At 44.6% G+C, this 22,175-nt stretch overlaps 1 protein-coding gene across 2 annotated transcripts in view; it reads left to right on the top strand.

Moving 5' to 3' along the window:
• LOC105905584 (FERM domain-containing protein 5) overlaps positions 1 to 19,531 on the top strand; it is a 112,128-nt gene extending 92,597 nt beyond the window's left edge. The window contains exons 7-15 of one of the 2 annotated variants that reach the window (XM_031564445.2): positions 15 to 102; positions 2,404 to 2,492; positions 3,773 to 3,836; positions 4,068 to 4,159; positions 6,090 to 6,164; positions 7,205 to 7,228; positions 7,410 to 7,478; positions 7,857 to 7,963; positions 13,748 to 19,531. In XM_031564445.2, coding sequence (XP_031420305.1) covers positions 15 to 102; positions 2,404 to 2,492; positions 3,773 to 3,836; positions 4,068 to 4,159; positions 6,090 to 6,164; positions 7,205 to 7,228; positions 7,410 to 7,478; positions 7,857 to 7,963; positions 13,748 to 14,349 — 1,210 coding nt within the window. In that variant the 3' untranslated portion in view covers positions 14,350 to 19,531. The remainder of the gene's footprint in view (positions 1 to 14; positions 103 to 2,403; positions 2,493 to 3,772; positions 3,837 to 4,067; positions 4,160 to 6,089; positions 6,165 to 7,204; positions 7,229 to 7,409; positions 7,479 to 7,856; positions 7,964 to 13,747) is intronic. The other variant, XM_012833602.3, reaches the window with a different exon arrangement.
• The last annotated feature ends 2,644 nt before the right edge of the window (positions 19,532 to 22,175 follow it).

The raw sequence follows: 22,175 nt of genomic DNA, 5'->3' as shown, positions 1-22,175 counted from the left end.
ACACCTTCACCTAGGGGTCAGTCTCCAGAGGCTGCTGAGCTGAACTTCCTGCGGAAAGCCCAAATACTGGAGACTTACGGTGTGGACCCTCATCCATGCAAGGTGAGTGCTTCACACCCGTCTCAGGTAGAACCTGATTCTGTGACGGATCTGGCCCCGCTACGGCACAGATTAGGGGTAGAGCTCTTAACTGAGGTCGGACACAAAGAAGAGCAATTCATTCCTCCAGGGTCTGGCACTCTCACTCATGACTGAGGATTTGCTGAGGTTTCCTTAGACTTGCTTCTGGTTTAAAACTGCATGGTTTCCAGGTACGTGATGACATGATTTCAGTGTGTAAAAACAGATAGAGGACTGTGAAAAGAGACACAGGTCTCAAGCCTTGCTTTGTCCTGATCCTGGTGGATCCACCCCAGATGAGAATCAGCTGCTGATCTCTAGTCTTCACGGAAGAGATCATTTAAGAAATAATCTGTAACCGTTTTAATGAACACGGCTACAGTAGGCCTTCATTCTGCTATTAAGCCTGTCTACATCGGAACGGCATTCTTATTGAGATTATAACAAGATCAATCAGGGTTCCTCAGTGAGAGTAGTATTTGTGTGTTGTGGAAGTGTAATTAGTGAAATTAATTTCTGTTTTACACACCTGAACTGACCTTCTCTCATCCTGAGTGCGACAGTCCTCTCCTTATCTGTGTTACTGATAAACATGAAGGCTGCCATTTTACTGTGAGAGGCATGCTGTGTGTGAGGAGATGGTCGGACATGTCCCCTGCCGTGTCCCCTGCCGCGTCTCCTCCTCAGTGTGGAGCGTCTACGAGAGGTGTGACTCAGCACTGTGGGTCAGGACAGGACGCCTGCTCATACTGACTGAGCTGTCTTTATCCTTCCCTCTCTCCCTCCTTCACTCTCCCTAGCTGGCCCCTCTCCCTCTCTCTCTCTCTCTCTCTCTCTCTCTCTCCTTATATATACAGTATATATATATATATATATATATATTGCAGAGAACTGATGGCTTAGGCCTTTACTTTGCCCTTTTTCTTATGGATTATAGACTTCCTCTATTCTGTTGAGGCAAACTTTGGGGTTTGTTTCAAGTTGGTATATTTGAGGCAGAAGGCAGAATCCCTCTGACTGCTGGGGGAATCTTTAGTGAAAGTAGCTTGTTTTGATGTATCAGGACACCATGCAGCGGGCCTTGTTCAGAGACTCTGGGCCTCAGGAGCCGTAAAGCAGAAGCCTTTGGGTGGATGTTGCTGGACCTGGACTGAGTGATGCAGAGGCAGTAGCTTCTTAGCGAGGTCCGAAATCTACGCGTCATCCTAAAACTGTACCTGACACGATACACTGATGGATAAACTCAAAGGGGAGATGAGTGGGCATTGCTGGATGCCCAAATGCGGGAGACCCTTTCCCCGATATTGGCATCACACCAGACTTGAAAGGCATGTCAGACATCCATTAGGTCCAGAGGAAATGCAATATTTAAATCTCTATATGGTTGAGGTGAAGGTACTGTATAAGTGTTAAGTAAGTGATGGCTCAATAAAGCTGCTTTAAGTAGGAGTGGAGATACTGGGTGGCGCTGTCAGTTGGGGATGGGGAATGAGAAACGGCCAAACTGGAGAGTCCTGTTGAAGCCGCCTCTGAATAAGTGATCAGATGATCTCCAGTGGGGCATATTACATGGGGCTGTGGCTGTTAATGTCTGTTTCTGGTATTGATCCCAAAGAGTCCGACAAACGTGTATTTTGTGGATAAAGATTTGCAGAATGTGTAAGGTTGAAAAGGTTGTTTGATTTGCTATGTGAATTATTCCTATACAAGAAGGAATACAATAGAAAATAGCTTGGCTTGACTGAACCTGGAAAACAAAATGATTGTGGATTTCAAATTCTATAAAGGAACGAAAGATTTAGAAGAATTTGAAGTGGGGTTTTAATGGTATGTTCTATACTGTGAGGGATGAAGAGTCTTTGCTGGGGGGTGGGAATGGTGAGGTCATGTCTCTTTGATGATGGTAATTCTAATGTATTGTATTGTATTGTATTGTATTGTGTATGTTAATTGAATTAAACTAAAATCAGATCTCTCTCTCTCTCTCTCACACACACACACACACACACACACACACACACACACACACACACACACACACACACACACACACATTCTTTCCCGCTGTCTTCCTATCTCCTCTCTCCATATGCTTCATACCGTTCTGTTTTCCTCGCTCTCCCTTTATCACTTCGTCCTCCCTCTGTCTGTCTCTCTTTCTTTTACTCTTCCCCCTCTCCCTATCTCTCTCCCTCCATCTCTGTCTGTTTTCTCTATTCTTCTCTCTCTCACTCTCTGTCATCAACTAATCCCCCACGTTCCATTTCTTTCTCTGTCTGACAGGATGTGTCTGGAAACCCCGCCTTCCTTGCCTTCACTCCATTTGGCTTCGTCGTGCTTCAGGGTAACAAGAGAGTCCATTTTCTCAAATGGTGCGTAGAGGAACAAGCCTCACATTTTTTCCCCTCTTAGTTCTGCGTTAGGACTTAATAGGATGGGTCAAACAAGGTCACACACACACACACACACACACACACACACACACAGACATACTCATGTCCAGACACATATACAGACAAACACTTTTGTTTGTCTTTCGACACACCAGCAAACAAACACATACACCTCAGCACACACATGCAGTCACATACACACACACAAGGCAGCATAAACAATAACAGACATGTGCAACACATGGTTTGTCAAGACATTCACCAACACACCTGCATCTCCTCAACCATAAACACACGCACATGCACACGCACACTCACACGCACACGCACACACACACACACACACACACACACACACACGCTAGTGCTGATTAAATAAAATAATGCTGTGTTGTAATCAACAGGGTCTAGCCATCTGCGCTTCTCCCACAACCACAGCAGACAGGTGTCCAATTATCACTGCTTCTCTATGGCATAAACACCCACAGGCCAAACTGATCACATCCCCCGGGGTGTGTGTGTGTGTGTGTGTCTGTGTGTATGTCTGCATGTATGTATGTGTGTGTGTTTATTGGTCCAGGACAATTAAATGCGAAAACCCAACTAACACCTGTGAGTTTGGGTCAGTGTGAGTCTGCTGCTGCTGGTTCTGTCATCACACCATTGTCTCTGTTAGTTAGGGTCAGTGTGTAGTGTTCTGTTGTGCTTTGTGTGGGCCTGATGTCACTGTATCAGTGGTGCAAAAGAGCTAGATCAGGTGTGTGTTACATAACGAGCCGACTGCATCTACTCTTTATGCATGAACCAACCCACTAGACCATGCGCAAAGCACTATAGTAAGTCATTCCAGTTGAGGTGCTACCCTTTATGCAGCAACACTATTTTCCATTCCCTTGTTTGTTTGTCTGTCTGTCTGTGTGTCTGTGTGTGTGTGTGTGTGTGTGTGTGTGTGTGTGTGTGTGTGCGTGTGTGCGTGTGCGTGTGTGCGTGTGTGTGTGTCTCGGTATAGAAAGTGCCTGTCCCTCGTGTCAGCACCAAACAACATCCACTCAGATGTGTGTAGTATCTGAATAACATGGGGATCAATTGCTGTTTTGTGTTATTTGCGGGTACTAGTGATGAATCTTTCATGACCCTTGCGGCTCCCCCCTCCTGTCCTCTGATGCAGCATCTAAACTCTGCTGTTTTTTTCTCTCTGTCTCTCTCTCCCTCTCTCCTGGCTCCCACTATTTTCCCTCCTTCTTTTTCCTGGCGGACAGGAACGAGGTGACCAAACTGAAGTTCGAGGGAAAGACATTCCATATATATGCAAATCAGAAGGAGGTGAGCCACATGCATTATTGAGGAACCGTCTCTGTCGCCGTGGCGTCAAAGAGAACGAAGCTCAGGCTATTTTTAGGCCCAGATAACACTGGGGTGGGGTGTGGGGTGGAGTTGGGGGGTGGGGGGGATCTGCAGCGGGGAGGTGCCGTGCTGTGCCGCCGGTACCACACACAGGCACAGATTTATTTTGGTTTACTTTACTTTGGTTGTTTTTTTCTCTTTCTTCTGCAGGAGAAGAAGATCATACTGACGTACTTTGCCCCGACGCCGGAGGCCTGTAAGCACCTGTGGAAGTGCGGAGTGGAGAACCAGGCCTTCTACAAGTGAGTTTGTTGAGAGCGAGTGTGCGAGGGAAGTGAATGGTACATCAAAACCCTGCATCGTTCAACCCATCTCTCCCTTCTCTCTCTCTCTCTCTCTCTCTCTCTCTCTCTCTCTCTCTCTCTCTCTAGCCATCTCTCCTCCCCAAGTGCAGTGTTAACAAGATCAAGACAATGTCTTCGTCTCTCATTTGCCCTCACTGTATCTTTGCCTCTCCGAGCAGCTCTGTCTACCCCATTTCATTCTCCTCCTTGTAAGAGTGCTTGTCCTCTGGAGGATGGAGTGCTCTGGTCCAGAGGGGGGACGGGGGGCGGGAGGGGGACGGGGGACGGGGACGGGGGACGGGGGTCACAGGCTGGCTGCAGCCTGTCAGCAAGTGACTGATGTGGGAAGGGAGCGGTGAGAGGGCCAGCTCTCTAGTCACCTTTGGAGAGAAATGGACTGGACCCAACACCAGACATGACTGATTATGTTTGTGTGCGCCCTCACCTTACTTCTTAGACCATAGGGGACGGTGTTTCGAACACTCACACATTGCCACTTGCACCATCTAACACACACACATAAGCAAACACACACACACACTGAACTAATGTGGTATAATGTGTGTATATACTGTATATATATATATATTTACCCACACACATAAATTCTTACCTACACAGAGGCAGGTAATGTATTTAGAGAGATAGGATATACAGAGCAGATTTATTTTTCATTGCAGCACTGTCAGGAGCTGGAGGGCATTAGGGATTAGATGGGGACATAAGAGAAGGAGAGATAGAGATAAAGAGGCAGCAAGGGGGAGAGGAAGAGAGAGATTGTGAGAAGGGCGGAAAGGCAACAGGTAGAGGAAAAATACCCCAGAGAATGGAAAGATTGATGGAGCCTGCTGCTGATCACTCAGAGTCTCACACTGGGATACTGTGACATCATGATCTTGAAGGGGTGGAAGCTCAGACCACACCTGACACACACACACACACACACACACACACACACACACACACACTCACACACACACACTCTCTCACACACACACACACAGCTTCCCTCAGATGTACTTTATCTCTGTCCACATCTCTCTATTTCACACACATACCTTTACAAATAAACTCCCACACAGAGGCACATGTACACACAGAGAAAGAGAGAAATACATGGAAGAAATAAGAACCACAGGACACAATTTAGCAGACAAGAAAAAAAAATGCATGCCGCATTTCTCCCCAAATGGAAATAATCCTATTATGTATTAATTTATCCTCAGTGCTCTCCAGTGTCTAACTACAGTCAGTCTTAATCAATCCTTTCCCCCAACAAAATCAAATACAAATACACAATAAAGTAGAGTTACAGCTGGTTTATGATCTCCCCTAAAGACAGTTGTGACTCTGGCAATGGAAAATACATAATTTACAGACAGGGTGTTCATTTCCAGTGAGCAACGTGTTTTGGGAAGCAGACGCTGCACACAGCCGATAAAAGCCCCCCCTCGGGCTCCTTGGGGTTGAAGACGGAGAATCAGGCCTCTGAACACACACACACACACGCACACACACAAACACACAAACACATGCACACTGGGTCTAGGGTGGCAAACCTAAAGTTTCCACCCTGTTTCTGAATTAAACATTATTGCCACTGTGCTCCTGAGTGCCCTGCTTGCCAAAGACACACACTCTCTCTCGAGAGAGTGCCATCAAAGTCACATCCCCGCGGGTGACTTTTTTTCCTTTTTTGTGCCATTCTCCTTTCTCCCCCCTTTGTCTTTAATCTGCAGACTGCATTAAACAGCTTCTTAATATTCAAGTCAGGAGACGAACTCCCTTTCTCTCAGTGTGAGTTTTATGTTGTGCCCTGAACGACATTCTCACTCTCCCTAAAAATATCTCTTCCTCTTTTCTTTCTTTCTCTCCACTCTCTGGACAGGTTGGATAAATCGAGTCAGGTGCGCACGGTGTCCAGCAGCAACCTGTTCTTCAAAGGCAGCCGCTTCCGTTACAGGTGAGAAATGGTAGCGCTCTGCAGAGGGGGGGCTGCAGACACGTCTCTGAGGCTCTGCTGGAGCTTCCCCCTAAGGCAGGGCACTTCCTCTTCTAACACTCTTAACCGTAGCCTGCTTCACCTCGGAGCCGAGCAGCTCCACGCAGCACAGCATCGAAGAGCACAGAGCAGATGAGATGGTGCAGAACCATCACTGCGCTGTGCATCATGGTACTGCAGAGCACACATAACAATGCAGCCCAATACTGCCAAGGACAGCATAGAGCATCGGAAGTGAACAGGACACAGCAGAGGACAGTGCAGCACACCGTAGCACTGGAGGAGCAGCATCACAGAGTAACAGAGAAGAACAGCACAGTCAATATATCTGTGCTACATCAAAGGACCGATTAAGGGGCTTGAAGTAGATACCAGAAGCATTTGGGGGTGGGGTGTGGGGCCTGGGGTGTGGGGGGTGAGCATGGAATGACCAGGCAGAAAAAGCATATATGCAAGGTTAAAGGTTGCATATAGGTTATTTTATATTAGTGTTTTAGTTCTGAAAATGTAGTTCTGGAACAGCTGTTAAATTCCACCTAGTCAGATTTATCCCCAGGTGCCATTGTTTCTCAATGACATGAGACAGAGTTAAAGTGTTTACAGTGTATCAGCTGTAAGCACAATTTGTCTCTATTACTTGCTGGTTCCTGGGAAGAGGCTGTTCAGTGGCACTTGTTGGGCAAACCAAGAAGCCATTCAGAGACTAATGTAATTCAAAAGAAAAAGCATGGGTCACTGTCTTGCACTGGTGGTGGTCAGAAGGACACTGATTGAATTTAAGTGAGTGGAGTTTGCAGGTTAATCTGATTGCAGCGCTCATGGACTCACTGGAGTGCTGTGTAGTGCCATCTGTCTCCAACCTTTATAGCTTAGCTAGAATGTCACTGAGTGTATGAGAGAGTGAATGTAACTGAAAGTACACTTATTTAAAAGTTAAATAGAAAGGTTATTTTTTATGTACTTCCAAGACAACTTCTTGAGACTTCTTTTTTTTGTTTTAGATTGTCACCTCATAATCACCAGAGGTTAGAAACAACACACTGCACTTTTACGGCATAGTACTTTTACTACTATGAAGTTTTATTTTACTATTTGCCTTTACTCTTGGGTAATACATCACCCACAGTCAGAGTTATAGGGGTTACAGGGCCTGACCCTGGGTCAGTGAGTTGAGCGCCCTGTGTGTGTGTTTGTGTGTTTCCTCAGTGGGAGGGTGGCCAAAGAGGTGATGGAGCAGAGCGCCAAAATCAAGAGGGAGCCCCCTGAAATACACAGGTAAGATCACTGCTGTGGCAGTGTGTGCTTAGTGTCTCTGTAGAAAATGATAGTGCGTGTGTGTGTGTGGGTGTGTTTGTGTACATGTAGGTAATGTATATCAGATAGTGTGTGTATTATATAATATTAGTATGGGTGTGTGTAGTACCCTGTAGGTAAAGTGTGTGCTGTGTATACCGGTAGTATTAGTATGCCTGTGTGTAATCTATAGTGTGTTTGTGTGTTTGTGTTTGTGTGTTTGTGTGTGTGTGTGTGTGTGTGTGTGTGTGTGTGTGTGTGTGTGTGTGTGTGTGTGTGTGTCGTGTCAGGTCCTGTAGGTTGTGCGTGTATGTGTGAAGTGTTTTGTAATGGTGATGTAATGGCTGTGTGCCCCTACAGAGCTGGCCTAGTGCCCAGCAGGAGCTGCCCGTCCATCACCCACGGCCCGCGCCTCAGCAGTGTGCCCCGTACCCGCCGGAGAGCTGTACACATATCTATCATGGAGGGTAGGGACACACACAACGTCACACACAAATACCACATACAAACATACACACACACACACACACACACACGCATACAGACACACACACACCCACACAGACACACACACACACAGACACACACACACACACACACACACACACACACACGCTTAAATACTCTGATACTGTGATTCATATACATCAGTGTACCTCATACGCACATGTGAACAGAACTGCACATGTACTGTATGTACACGTTCACATACCTATTGTTCATCACATTCACATCCTGACATCTTCCTGACCTTTCTTTACCTCAGGAATGTTCTGGCTGTGTGAAACATAACCGTTTCTCAATCAGTCAATCAGTCAGTCACTCCCTCACTCACTCACTCACTCACTCACTCACTCATTTAGGCATAGAGGTTGGCAGAGAGTAAAATTACATCAGGTGAGGCCTTTTAGGCTGGGCTTCAGGGTGCACTCCCACATACTATCAGTACATTTCAGCAGATTCAAAAGGTTAGGATGACACAGCAGACTGTTACCACGAGTTTAGGACTTTATACCGTTTTCTTGAGCAAGTGTGTAATGTTGAGTAGTCGTCGAGTGTCATAGTGAGCCGGCTGTCTTTGATTTGGCTCTAACTGGATGCCTGAATAAGATAGTCGGTGGATGATTTGATAATGATAGGTGAAGTGGGTGCCAAAACTGAGCTGCTCTGTGCTAAAGAGACCAAAGGACTTGGACCTATTCTGGTGCTGAGGCTGTTTAACGACACCCTGGCAACACACACACACACACAAACACACACACACACACACACACACACACGCACCCACAGTGAGCAAATGGTAACCTGAGATGCTTGCTTCTATCTCCACTCCTGGGAGTTGGGGACGCAGGTGTCAGTGTCACTCAGGGAGCTCTATTTCAGTGCTCTCTCTTGCTCGATCTCTCTCTGCTCTCTTTCTTTCTTTCTTTCTTTCTTATCTTTCTTTCTATCCTCCATCTCTCTTTACCTCTCTCTTTACTTTTCTTCTTTCTCTCTATATATTTCTTATCTCTCTCCATCTCTCTTCCTCATGACCTCTCTCCCCTGTGAAAGTTACTGAATGGACAAAGGCCTCAGTTGCCACGCTACCCTTCTCACATGTCCTGTTGATCCTATGAGTACCTCCCCCCCTCACCCTGTGCTCCTATCCACCGATGGGCTCCTCTCCTCCACCTAACCATCCTGCGTCCCTTGGGTCTGGTCCACTGAAAAACACTATAGTGCAGCCCTTCCTGTCTCCAACACAGAGGACAGTAATCTGGCCAGCAGTGCTGCCTTATTCTGGACCAGACAGTGAGGTGTCTTAAAACCGCCACTTTTCTAGCTTTCTCCAAAGCATTTTTCTGGGTCAGCTCTGTGTGTCTGTGTGAAGAACATAGCTGGGTATATGCTGTCAAGAGCTCGGAGAGACATGGAGGTAGAGAGTGACACATATCCACGCATGTGCTGACATTGTCCCTTCCTGGAGTATTAATACCCTTCCTGAAAATAGCCAAGGCCTTCCTCTCCATGTATGTCACTGCAGGGGGAGGGCAGAGGCAAGGATGGTGCAGAGGGTGTCTGGTGAGGGATAGGGGGTTTAGAACAGGGGGCATGGGGTGTGTGTGGGGGTGGGGGGGGGGGGGGGGGGGGGGGGGTTGTTGGAGAGTTGCTAGCTGGTGCGTGTCCTTTGAGCCTGTTGCTCATGTCCCCCATACTGCAGCACAGTCAAAGTGTGCCGAGCAAACTGGTCTTGGCTGCACTCACCAGCAGCCTGCAGAGGATAGGGGACGGAGGGACTGTCACCTAGGCCGGGGAGAGGGTGGACGCGCTTTTTTAGAAGACTTGGAAGCCACCGCAGCTTTCTTCACCGCTACCGCAACCGCAACTGAAACCGCAACTGCAACTGCAACTGCTGTACACAATTGTCATTACTTAGCATCTGCTTTTGGTACGCCGCAAGCCGCCACCATGGTGAAGTGCCTGATCCGCATCACCACGCGGGTGAACGTCCACCTGCGCATGATTAACCACTGCTACCGCGACGTGAAGGTGCGTGTGCTGAGCCTGGGGCCCCGGCTGCTGGGGAAGGCCCTGGGGGTGCTGCCCCTCTACCCGTCCCTGACAGAGGCGGGTGAAGGAGGGGCACAGGCAGCCCCGCTCTCCAGCGCCTCTCCGTCCGCTAAACCTCTCGAACCGGTCATGACAGTCCCACCTGCCGAAGGTAACACCCTTACTGTGTGTGTGTGTGTGTGTGTGTGTGTGTGTGTGTGTAGAGGTTGAGGGTGAGTGTGTGTGTGTGTGTGGAGTTAAATCACCCACAAGTCGTTAATGGCTGAAGGAACGTTGAAAGGTGGCACGCCTCTTAATGTCTGAGCTGTGAAATAATTTCTGCTTTAATCTGCGGCAGAGGAATTTTTGTGATTTCTAAATAGTATTGGAGTTAATCCTCTGTCGGATTTGACATTTTACCTTAACGTTGGGCTTTCTCAGATTGGCTTCAGAAGCTTCAGGGACTGGGATTTCAGTGCAGTGCAGTTCATATGCTGTCTGATGCTGTTCATATGCTGCCTTTTTGTTTTTTGCCTTTTCATATGCTCGATTTTGTTTGATCTGCCAATCTTTCAATTGATCTGACATGCTTTGATTTCACACCCATTCACACACCTTTGTATTCTCCAAAGGAATGACACATAATTACAACATTTGTTATCACTGTTTAACTTGCATTTTGCATTCTCAGTGCAGCCTCAAACATTAGTTGCAGGAATTTTGTTTGAACATATGATTAGACACCACAGGACAACAACAAACTGACTCTGTCAAACAACAACAACAACAACAACACACACACACACACACACACACACACACACACACACACACACACACACACACACACACACACACACACGCTTACTCAGACTATAAAAACACATTATCCCCTTAGTCAGCTACTGTACTCCTCCGGGAGCTGCTTTGACCGTCAACCTTAACACTTTAGCTCTCTCTTTTTGCAGTATTTTCTTTCTCCTTCTGGTTGTGAATGGAAACCTTAAGCCTAAGCAGGAAAACATATTGCATTGTAGGGACATGAAACCCTAATCCAAGTCGGTCAGAATGACGGGGTAATATATATCCGCGGTGACACTGTCAGGAATTTTTAATGCTCAGCAGAAGATCATCTGTTTCACTTTTGCCCCCCTGCCATTTGGATTCCTAGAGAAAGGACATACGCTATTCAAAAAAAATCTAGTGGTGGATTTATGTCTGCTTATGAGGTGGATTTTCAGCAGAAAGAAGAGAAGAAAGAAAAATATGCCGGTGACAGCACCTGCCTGCAGATCTACACTGTGCAGAGAGTGATGACTCGCAGGAAACATACAGTAGGCTTCGTGAATAGACGTTGTCAGAAAGTACTGTCAAAGAAGGAATTCTAATAACTAACGTTATTCAAACCAGTCTCTGATACTCAAAACATCTGTTTTCCAAGACATGGGATCCAAAAACATGCAAAGAAAAACTATGTGTGTGAAAAATTACAAAAAAACACAAGATACACTTTTAACACGTTTAAACAGGAGGATAGGAAACCCAGCCAGAGGTCTCTTAGCTCAGTGCTGTAGTTCCACGGTGGCCTGAAATCACATCATCTTAAATATCTTAAGTATGTTTTGAAAGTAGATTGTGTGTCGTCTTCCTGTCCACTGGCTGCCTCTGTGTAGCTGCGTGTTGTTAATGTTGTTAATAGCCGAAACGTTGCTCCTGCCACTCTCTTCCCCATCTGTTCGCCTTTTTACTTGACCCTGCGATTAATTATAGCTGCCTGTAAGTAGGGTATTACCAGAGAAGCCAGCAGGGCCTGCGGAACTTAGTCTTAATGTCGGACCGTGGATGTAAATACATAAACCCACCACATATGGTAGGGAAACACAGGGCAGTGGGTACTGCATGTGGTTTGTGGTCTTGTAGAGAGCGGTACAGTTCTCTCATGAGTAATGTGTGTTATAGTGTGGTCCTCAGCTCTGCAGCTTTTAGACCTGGCTGAGGATTTGAATGGTATTTGACCACTGTGCTACTGCCCTGCCTGCAAAACAATTCTTGGTTAAACAGATTAAGATCAGAATATGGTCATTAAAATAGTGTGGGGACTGATATGTATTCCAAGTGTCTGTTGAATTTGGTCATTGGTCATCACTATTCACTGTGTGCCAAATCACCATGTAAACTCATCTCAGAATTGTACAGCTCTGCTTTTAACGATTATCTGAATAAGAAAGAAACTGATAGCCAAAGCAATAAGTCAGTCTTACTTTAGAGAGTGCAGGCGTGTTGATTTAATAACAGCGCAGAACTGTTAATTGTCACTGACACCCCGTGTGTAGTGTTTTCCTCGACAGAAGATGCTCTTAACAGATTGTCGGTCAGTTGGAGGTCTAGACTGCCCCTCATAGCAAGGAGGTTGTGTTTGCTAGCAGGGCCCAGAAGTGCCCCTCTTCACATTATCGCCCAGTCTGAGGAGGAGAGGCCCCATGGAAAACCTTCTATCCCCGGGGAGCCCATGATCAGGTTTCCCCTCTCCACTGGAGCCTGCTCGTCTGCTCCATGTACTGTAACTAGTCCCCGATAGATCTCCCATTACACTCGTTCCCTCTGGCCAGTGTATGTGTTAGCTTGGACTGTGGGGACATGTGACATGTGCAATGTGAAGATGTGTAGAAGTCCGGATTATGAAAGTCACTGTCCATACCATGTTTTTTTGCAATGTCCATCTGTGAGGACAGCTTATTCAACTCCAAGATGTTATCCTGCTGTTTAGTGCTAATAGCTAGTGCTATGAGTGAATTTACACAGTAGACACAAAGCACTGGAGAGGAGTTGCACTGCACCTGGACTATTCAAATCTATGGATCTAATGGATTGGTTTTAACCTGTTAAAAGTGCTGTATGTAAGAATTAAAAAAAAAAAACATTAAAAACGTATCCAAAAATATCAACGGAATGTGAAGCAATAACAGATTTGACATAATGTCAAAATCAATGTTCGTACAGTCAACTAGATATCCTTTAATTACATAAATGTTTTCCTGCTACATTTAGCTTTTAGCCTCCGCCATCTTGGCCAAACTTTTTGGTTACTGCTGTGATGGAGTGAAGGTAGGGGTGTGGACAAGCCAAGTGATACACTGCCTTTAGTTTGCATGGAGTGTAGAGTATGAAATAATTTAGCTCACTAGCTGTATATAGCATCTTTAAAAGTTCAATTCAATTAAATTCAATTTGATTTATATAGCGCCATAACAATACAATTGTCTCAAGGCGCTTTACAGAGCCCAGAGCCTGAACCCCCTTAGTGCAAGCTCAATGACAACAGGGGCAGGAAAAAACTCCCTGTTAGTCAGAAAGGAACCTTAAGCAGAACCACGGCACATAAGGGGGACCCATCTGCTTGAGGTCGGCCGGGTGGAGATAAAAAAAAAAAGTTGTAGCATTGTAATGGACAATAGCGTTTCTCTTCATAAGCACATTCTCACGGCTATGCAAGATGTGTGTTTGTGGTTGATTATATAAGTTCACACACATCTCCCAACATCCACTTCAGACCTGTGATCTTAGAGAGTTCACAGAATCCTAGGAGACACTTTGCACTCACGTGCATTTACGCATTTACGCATTTACACGAGTAATCTGTAATTCCTCTTGTTGTTTTCTTATACCCTTCTACTCCTGTCCCCAAACTACCCTGCCCCCCTCACCCTTCGCCCTCGCAGGTCTGGAGTCTCTGCGTGACAGCGCCCACTCCACGCCGGTGCGCTCCGTTTCCCATGGCGACTCCTTCATGCCTCGCTCGCGCATGTCGACCGAAGCCAGCAGTGGCAGCGGGGAGCGGGTCATCTCAGACGAGAACTACAGCCCGTCGGACAGCGTGCTGCCCACTCCGGTGGCCGAGCACAGCATGGAGCTGGCCGTCTCGCGCCAGGTCAACGGCGCCCCCTGCAGCATCGAGGAAGAAAAGGAGTCAGAGGCCGGCACGCCGTCGACAGGCGAGTTTGGCGAGGTGGGGCCGGATGGTAGGGTCCTGATGTCCGGGCTGGGTGCGGGGGTCGGCCTCTCCTCGCTCAGCGAAGCGGAACAGGTGAATAAGTTTGTTTTAAGTGTCCTCCGTCTGCTCCTTGTGACCATTGGGCTCCTCTTTGTCTTGCTCCTCCTCCTCATCATCCTCACCGAGTCCGACCTTGACATTGCATTTTTACGTGATATCCGCCAGACGCCCGAGTTTGAGCAGTTCCATTACGAATACTTTTGTCCCCTCAGGCGGTGGTTTGCCTGCAAGCTCCGCTGGGTGGGCGGTCTGCTCATTAACAACAAGTGAGAGTGCGTGGGGGTCGAGGCGCGCCCAGCCCCGTAGAGCGTAGAGCCTGTTGGTGGGGGGTCGAGAAGACGCTCAGTGCAGCACCGGAGAGATGGAGGGGGAGCTCCTGTCCTGTCCCGCGCCTGCTCCAATCCGTCCTTCCCAACCGTGACCCTCAGCTTCTCTCATGATCCGTCCTGCAGACTAGTACCCTCCTCTCTCTCTCCTCTCTCCACAATGAACTGCTGACACTGCACCAGGAGCTCACCATTTTTCTCCTTTCGATTTTTTGTCTCCCCCCCACCACCCCACCTCTTGCGTTTTTTTCCTCCTTCGTTTGTTGGTTGGTTTTTTACTCTCTTCCAGTTTTACATTTCCCAACCCCCGTCTTTTTTTCCTTTTGAAATTTCTTTTATAAAGACAGAGGATGATTTTTTTTTTCATGTTTTTTTCCCGGTTGGGATTTCAGGTCATTGCAAGTATTTTATTTTTACAAAAAAAAAATAAAAATGAACAAACCATAAAACTGACAAAGAACTAAAGCGTGCACCGTTCCTTTTTAGGGATGAAATATTTTTGTTGCAACACAAAACAGTTGCCTTCATTTGCTATTTATTGTTTTGAACATAACTGAGAAATGACATATTTAAAGAATGTGATGTGAGGAAGGTGTTTTGTTGGTGCTTGATAAAGGGAAGCAGAGAAAGCTGAATTGGGATCTTTGAGGGGGAGTGGATGGTTGAGGCAATTTTCTCTTCTCGTAGAAAATGCATCCTTTTCCATTGGTCACTAAAGGCAGCTTAACGTTTTTCTCCATGAACAAGGCCGTTACGTAGAGAAACACACAATACGATTAACCGCAAATAACTCAACAATTAACAATGTACTAAATTATTACACTTGGACACACGCCATTGTGAGAGCTGTGAGACTGAGCAGGTTGCCTGAAGAGAAGGTTTAAGTCAGTGTCAGAAAAGAGAAGGGATGATTTGAGTGCTTTTGAGGGTGGTTGTTTTTTAAGTATTGGTTGGAAGAGTGAGTTGAGCATCACATATACTTTTCTAGGATTATATTTATGTGTAAGCGGTAGCAAGCTGTGGAGTAGAATTATGTTTTATTTATTTTTTAAATAAAGGGTTTTATAAACGATACCATAAAATAAAGCAGTAACAATGGTGTTATGTGACCCAATAGTGTGTCAATAACTGTTAGAGAAGTGAATATGGTCGATCTCTTGAAAACACCTAGCACCCATAGATCCAACCTAGCTAGATGTGCAATATTGTATAGTGATGGTTTTTTTAGAGAAATATTTCAATCAATTCAGAAGGTGTGCATTTGCGTTAGCTTTGTTTTTTTTATTTTTATTTTTTTTTCTTTCATTTTCACTGTTGAAATTGAAAGATGTCTCGTTGTATAAAGAATGAATGGTTTGTTTCAATTCCATATCAGACATTGCTCCTAAGTTTGTACTTTGTGAATACCATGCTACTATTAATTATTAAAATAACAATAACAATGCTGTACTTTTTTGTACAAAGTAGTTAGTTTCCTAATATATTGACAGTTTTTCCATGTATATTTTAACAGAACTGAAATGTTATTTTGTTATTGAAGATTAAATTATACCTTTTTTAGCTCTGTGTTTCAGGTGAGTTGTAGAGTTTATGGAATAATTGGAGGGAATGATATTTGACTAGGCAAAAGGGACAGATTTTCTTTTTTTCCTGGTCCACCTCTCACCAACAAACCTCTGTTACTCGAGCCAGCAGTGACAGAGTTATCTCTGTATGCAAGGCATGCAAGCAGCAACCTAAAAAAAAAAACGCCACAGCAACAGAGCAGACAGAGGACATCTTGCAGTCAGAAGAAGACAGCTTTAGCAGCAACCAATTGAAATCTGGTGGAGAGGAGAGAGCCTTTTGGGATTTCAGGTGTCAAAGTGCTGTCAGCTTATGGTTGATATCTCAGTGCTGTGAATTGGGTTGGTTGGGATATCAGGAGGGGAGTGGCTGATTGCAACTGCTGAACTAATGGGTGAAAGAAAAATCTGTTTTAATCTGTCTACTCCCTGTTATCTGGAATAAGTGTGTGTGTGTGTGTGTGTGTGTGTGTGTGTGTGTGTGTGTGTGTGTGTGTGTGTGTGTGTGTGTGTGTGCGAGTGTGTGTGTATGAGGTGGAGAGCAATGTGTATGTGTAGCCCCTTAAATCTGTTTTATGTGAGTGTGTTTAACTTAAAAAGCTTAATTCAAAGTGGAACACGGACAGAAAGACAGAAGATTTGTTAGGTCTTATTTTTAAAATAGGGAAGAATGGCACAGAAGGAGAAATAAAGACAAGAAGGAGGAGAGAAAAGGCTATACGGGAGGAAGGGATATGAGAGGAATGATGGGCACTGGGCCTTCAGCGGAGTTAGGAGGTATGAGAAATTAGGTCTCGATCTGTACACTGTGACTGACACACATTTCCTCCAATGAGCCTCTGTCGATCCCCTCTAATGGGTCTAAAGAAGTTAGCTGATTTAATTGACACTATAGCAGCTGTAGACTCTTGAGGTACTTAGATGCCACTCGTGCAGTCTTGGTCTAATAGCATAGTTCTCCTGCTCCTGGCACAAATAAGTGGGTTTGTGTAGAAATAACATGACAGTCTCAATCACTACTGCACAGCAACAGTCAACATTTATGCTAGGCTGTAGCTGCTGTTTAGGTGTTGCTTCAGTCTGTCTTAAGGGGTCAGAGTGTCTTGGACCTTCATCCTGCCCATAAGACTTCAGCAGCCATTATGTTACAGGGCTATCTCAACAACAATAACAACAACAACAAAACTGTTTCTGACAACTGTTTCTGTTACCTACAATAGGGAGGAAAAGTTTTATTGCACAACATGTACTCTAGATTTGTGATATGCTGTACGGACTGTACACACCACGGGAGATTAAAAAACCTCTTCAGAGATTCGTGAGACAAATGTGCATGCTTCTTACTTTTTAAAGTATCATGCATGCATATCCAACAGCAAGTGCAACAGTAGAATGGCTTGGGGATGGTTTGAATTCAACAGACTGCAAATTAAGGCAACAGTGTCTTAACATGACATTTATGTATTATTTGTGTTTGCCTATGTTCTTTGATCCCTTTGTTGATGGATAATAAAAACTGGATTGTATTATGGTTTGTTTTCCAATAGGTGAGATGATGCATTAGATTTGACAAGGGTAATATCAATGGTCAACATTGTAACTCATTTTGCAGCATAATGTAGCTTCAATGATCCTTCCATGCATGCACAAAACTAAAGGCAGCACCATTCAACTAGCAATAATTTGAAATGTAAAAGGGAAATTCAATAATCTGCTTTGTAAAGGGGTATCCACAAAGAAGTGTACAAACTTCTGAATTTCTGAATGAATTCATTGCAGCTGTGGAATCAGATTACTTGATTTTATTTTCATGTGGCGTCTGATCATTTCAATGCACAGCCTTGAGCTCAATACACTTCCAAAAAAATTATATGTTTTATATGAAGACAATACTGGTAATTGTAAAAGTGGATAGATTATTTAACTACTTCCTTAAAAAATTGCTACATTTTGTACACATTTAGCTCCCATGCTCCCTTCATGTGATGGTTTTGTCAGTGTTTTTGTTGTTCCTGTATGTGACCAGCAAACTCTGCCTCTACCTGAATCCCTCTGCGACTTAACCAAAGGGGCAAGTGACAGGATCTAAAATCTCAGACGCAATACCTGCGTTCTTTGCTGTGCCGCAGAAACACTAGCTGACTATCTGCAGAGTTCTGGCACTCCTGCTCTGAGAAGAGTGTCGTGCCGCGTGTGTGGCATCGCTGAGGGTGACCGTAGGCCAGCATTGAGTCTGAGGGTCAAATGTTATCCGTTGTCTTCAAGGCACTCTTGCAGTGAAGGGGGGGAGGCAACAAAACAATAAGAATGTGGCCCTCCTAATCTGGTCTGTTTCCATGGTAACAGTATTATTTATTTCATTTTTTAATTTTTTTTTGTCCTGGTCTTCCTCTCGGGAACTGGTGGTAGTACTTGTTTTTGTGGAAGATGAACCTGCCTCTGGCTGTCTGTGTGTACAACTGTATGAAAAAAAGGGGAAGTGCATAATGTTTGGTGATATGCCATATGCTACTAACCATATGTTGGCAATCGCTCTGCCAGAGTGCTTCCATCAGCGGGTCCTATAGAGCACTCAACTACACTGCAGCTAACATGGCCCCATGGCACACAAAAAGTAATAGGGTGGAAGGAGTCATTTGTAATACTGTGGGTTTATGTGGGTTGAAATTGATGTTTTATTTTATTTGAGTATGTATCCACTGGATGTATCAAGGCAAACTTGGCTATATGTATAGGCTCATTGAAAAACTGCCTTCTTTTTGACCACCAGCTTGATACATATTTTAGTTCTATAACATTATATGTGTATTTGTGTGTGTGTGTGTGTGTGTGTGTGTGTGTTTATGGTCAGGAGGTTGTACTGTATTACAGCTGAATTGTATGTTATTACTGTTGCCAACCACTGATCTAAACACACCAGCCACACAACACACACACAGCTGTAATCCGAGTGGCCAGCAGACCTCTCTGCTTCTGGAGTGGTGATCCGGCCCTTAGGATGGCAATCGATGAATGGGGAAACTACATAAAATGGAGACAATGTTTATTTATCTCTTTTAGTTTCTCTTGGCCATTACTTCCCCGTAACCGAGCTTCTGGTCATTTCTCTCCATCTGCCCTGAAACTGAAAGACTGAAATAATATCAGTAATTGTAACTTGCTTCTACTCAATGTATTGTGCTTCTGTCACCTCTGCCAGCCCCTAAACTCCCCCCAAACACACTCTCGAACAACTATGCGCGCATACACACACATGCCCAGAGTATGTTGGTGCATAGCTGTGTCATTGACGTGTTTTATCTATTTCTGTATTCTGCATCTTTTTAAACTTGGGATTGGAGGCTGCTGTTTAGTTACTTAAAATATAAATAGATATACAAATATATACAAATTTATGTGCCAAATCCAGTTCCTGTTGAGACTGATTCATTCCGAGACCATCTTTGTACTGTAGGAAACCTTCCATACGAAACGGTATGAAATATTGTTTCTCTGATAGTCCCTTGTAACTGGTGCCATGGAAATATTCAAACTTGAAATAAACATCAAAAAGTGTTTAAAGAGGAGGCATTTTGTGGTTTATGTTACATACTTCGGGCCATGTTACAACATAACTTCTCATGACTTTGACCCTTGATTTTCCACAGCACTGTCCATATCAATGATCGACTTGACTGGTATAACTATCATATTATTTAAAAGTTTGATCTGATTTAGAGTATCCAGTGTATTTACTAGTATATATTGAAATTATTTTATCCATTTTGTTTTTAAATGTATGGCTAAATACAGCAACGGTTTCACGTTGATGACCTTTGGTTTTGATATTGCTGGCATCAAGGAATGCAACAGGCTTACTCTCAGGGTTAGAAGTAAAGTTAAGGTTAGGGCTGAGGTTGGTATTTGTCTGAGGTGAGGGGTCAGGTTAGTTGACAGGGAGTTGAGATTTAATGCCAGCATTTGATGTATAGATGATGTATTAGGTGTGGAGTGTCTTAAAGCAGCACAACGGAGGAATTGCTAATCGCTAACGAGATGCTAGCGGCTAAACCTTGGGAAACCTGTTAAAATTTGCTTACTTTGACACTATGACAAACTAGTGAGTCAACAACTTTCCTAACACAGTCAAACATCAAGCAAGTGCAACACAAGACAAAGCAAGACGGCAAATAAGATACTTACTAGTCTGGCAGAGAGTAGTACTCGGGCGCCTTCAGAAACGTACATAGCAAAGTAATATGCCTACGGACCCTGGTATGGCAATGGCACAGAGGCCATTCTCCATATTAAACGTCATTGTAGCGCCCCAATTTTTTGAAGCTGTTATTTTAAGGTAAAATTGCTAATCCTAACCCTAACCCTAAAGTACAATTGCTACATAATGTTACTTTAATTGCACTTTTTGTTTAAAATATTAGCATAAAGAACTGCTATACTGGTCTCTAGTGGAGGACATCATTCATTGCAACGGTACAACTGCCAGGCTTGCTGATGCTTGTAATTAGGTAAAGAATGTCATACTGATTCATCAATTCAACACTGACTCATCGGATTTAATTAAGTCAGCTTTTAATGACTGTTGAGACATATAACTATTAAACTTTGTCACTTAAATAAAAAATAATATCCTGCACATTAGATCACACATATACAAAATATAAGTGTTTATCAATGTTTATCAAATTATGAATTATTAACAAATATTACACATATTTACACCGAGCAGACAGTTCAGTGGAGGATAACTCAATTTAGTGAAACACTTCAGGGCATGAGAGAAGGCAGGTTTGAGGAAGGGGCGTGCAGTGCTCTAGGGTGTCGGCAGGGCCAGGGAGCTGCCAGAGGAGCTGTCCCTTTGATCCCCAACTCCCTCGTCCGTGTGCCCATATTCTGTCACAATGACTGATGGTGATGCCATAGTAACATGGGCACAGCAGAGGCAGTCTGTAGCCATATGTGTGTGTGAGTGTGTGTATGTGTGTGTGTGTGTATGCCTGAGAGAGTATGAGTGTGTATATGGCTTCCCTCCAAGCAGCTGCCAGTCGGAGTACTTCTGCAGCAGCTTGATGAGTTCGAAGCTCGAAGAGCTCCGTACTTCTCCAGTCCAGCTTGTCCTCAGTCACGCTATCAATCTGCAGCAACGCCACTAGCCTTTACCCGGCCCCTCCGTGACAGTCTCACCTGCCGCAGGTAACATCCTTACTGTGTGTGTGTGTGTATGTAAAGGTTGAGGGTGAGTGTGTGTGGAGTTAAATCACCCACGAATTGGCTGACGGAACGTTATGTGTGAGCTGTGAAATCATTTCTGCTTTAATCAGCGCCAGAGGAATTCGAGTGTTCTTTTTTTTCTTTCCTCACTAGCTGCGAGATGTTAATCCTCTGTGGGATTTGTTGACATTTTACCTTAACATTGGGCTTCTTCAGATGGGCTTCAGAAGCTTCAGGGACTGGGATTTCAGTGCAGTGCATATGCTGCCAGAGATTTAGGCTTAGACTAATGTGTTTTCCTTGCTGTCTACATTTATTTTATATTTGAACACCCCTAGACCTCGATTTTGTTTGATCTGCCAGTCTTTCACATGATCTGACATGCTTTGATTTCAGATGCATTCACACACCTTTGTATTCTCCAAAGGGATGACACATAATTACAACATTTGTTCTCACTGTTTAACTTGGTGAACTTGCATTTTGTATACTCAGTGCAGCCACAAACATTAGCTGCAGGAGTTTTGTTTGAACACATGATTGGACACCACAGGACAACAACAAACTGACTCTGTCAAACAACAACAACAACACACACACACACACACACACACACACACACTCAGAGACTGTATGAATCCTCACTCTAAAACACATTATCCCCTTAGGCAGCTACTGCACTGTACCAGAGGAGCCAGCAGGGCCTGCTGAACTTAGTCTAAATGTCGGACCGTGGATGTAAATACATAAACCCACCACATATGGCAGGGAAACACAGGGTGGTACTGCCCTGCCTGCAAAAAATTCTTGGTTAAACAGATTTAGATCAGAATATAGTCATAAAAATAGAGGCTCTGTTGAATTTAATCATTGGTCATCACTATTCACTGTGTGCCAAATCACCATGTAAACTCATCTGAGAATTGTCCAGCTCTGCTTTTATCGATTATTTAACTGAGAGAGAAACTGATAACCAAAGCAAGAAGTCAGATATGAT

Source organism: Clupea harengus, chromosome 3 (assembly GCF_900700415.2).
Source record: "Clupea harengus chromosome 3, Ch_v2.0.2, whole genome shotgun sequence".
Taxonomy (NCBI): Eukaryota; Metazoa; Chordata; class Actinopteri; order Clupeiformes; family Clupeidae; genus Clupea; species Clupea harengus.
This window is presented reverse-complemented; position numbering and strand designations above follow the sequence as displayed.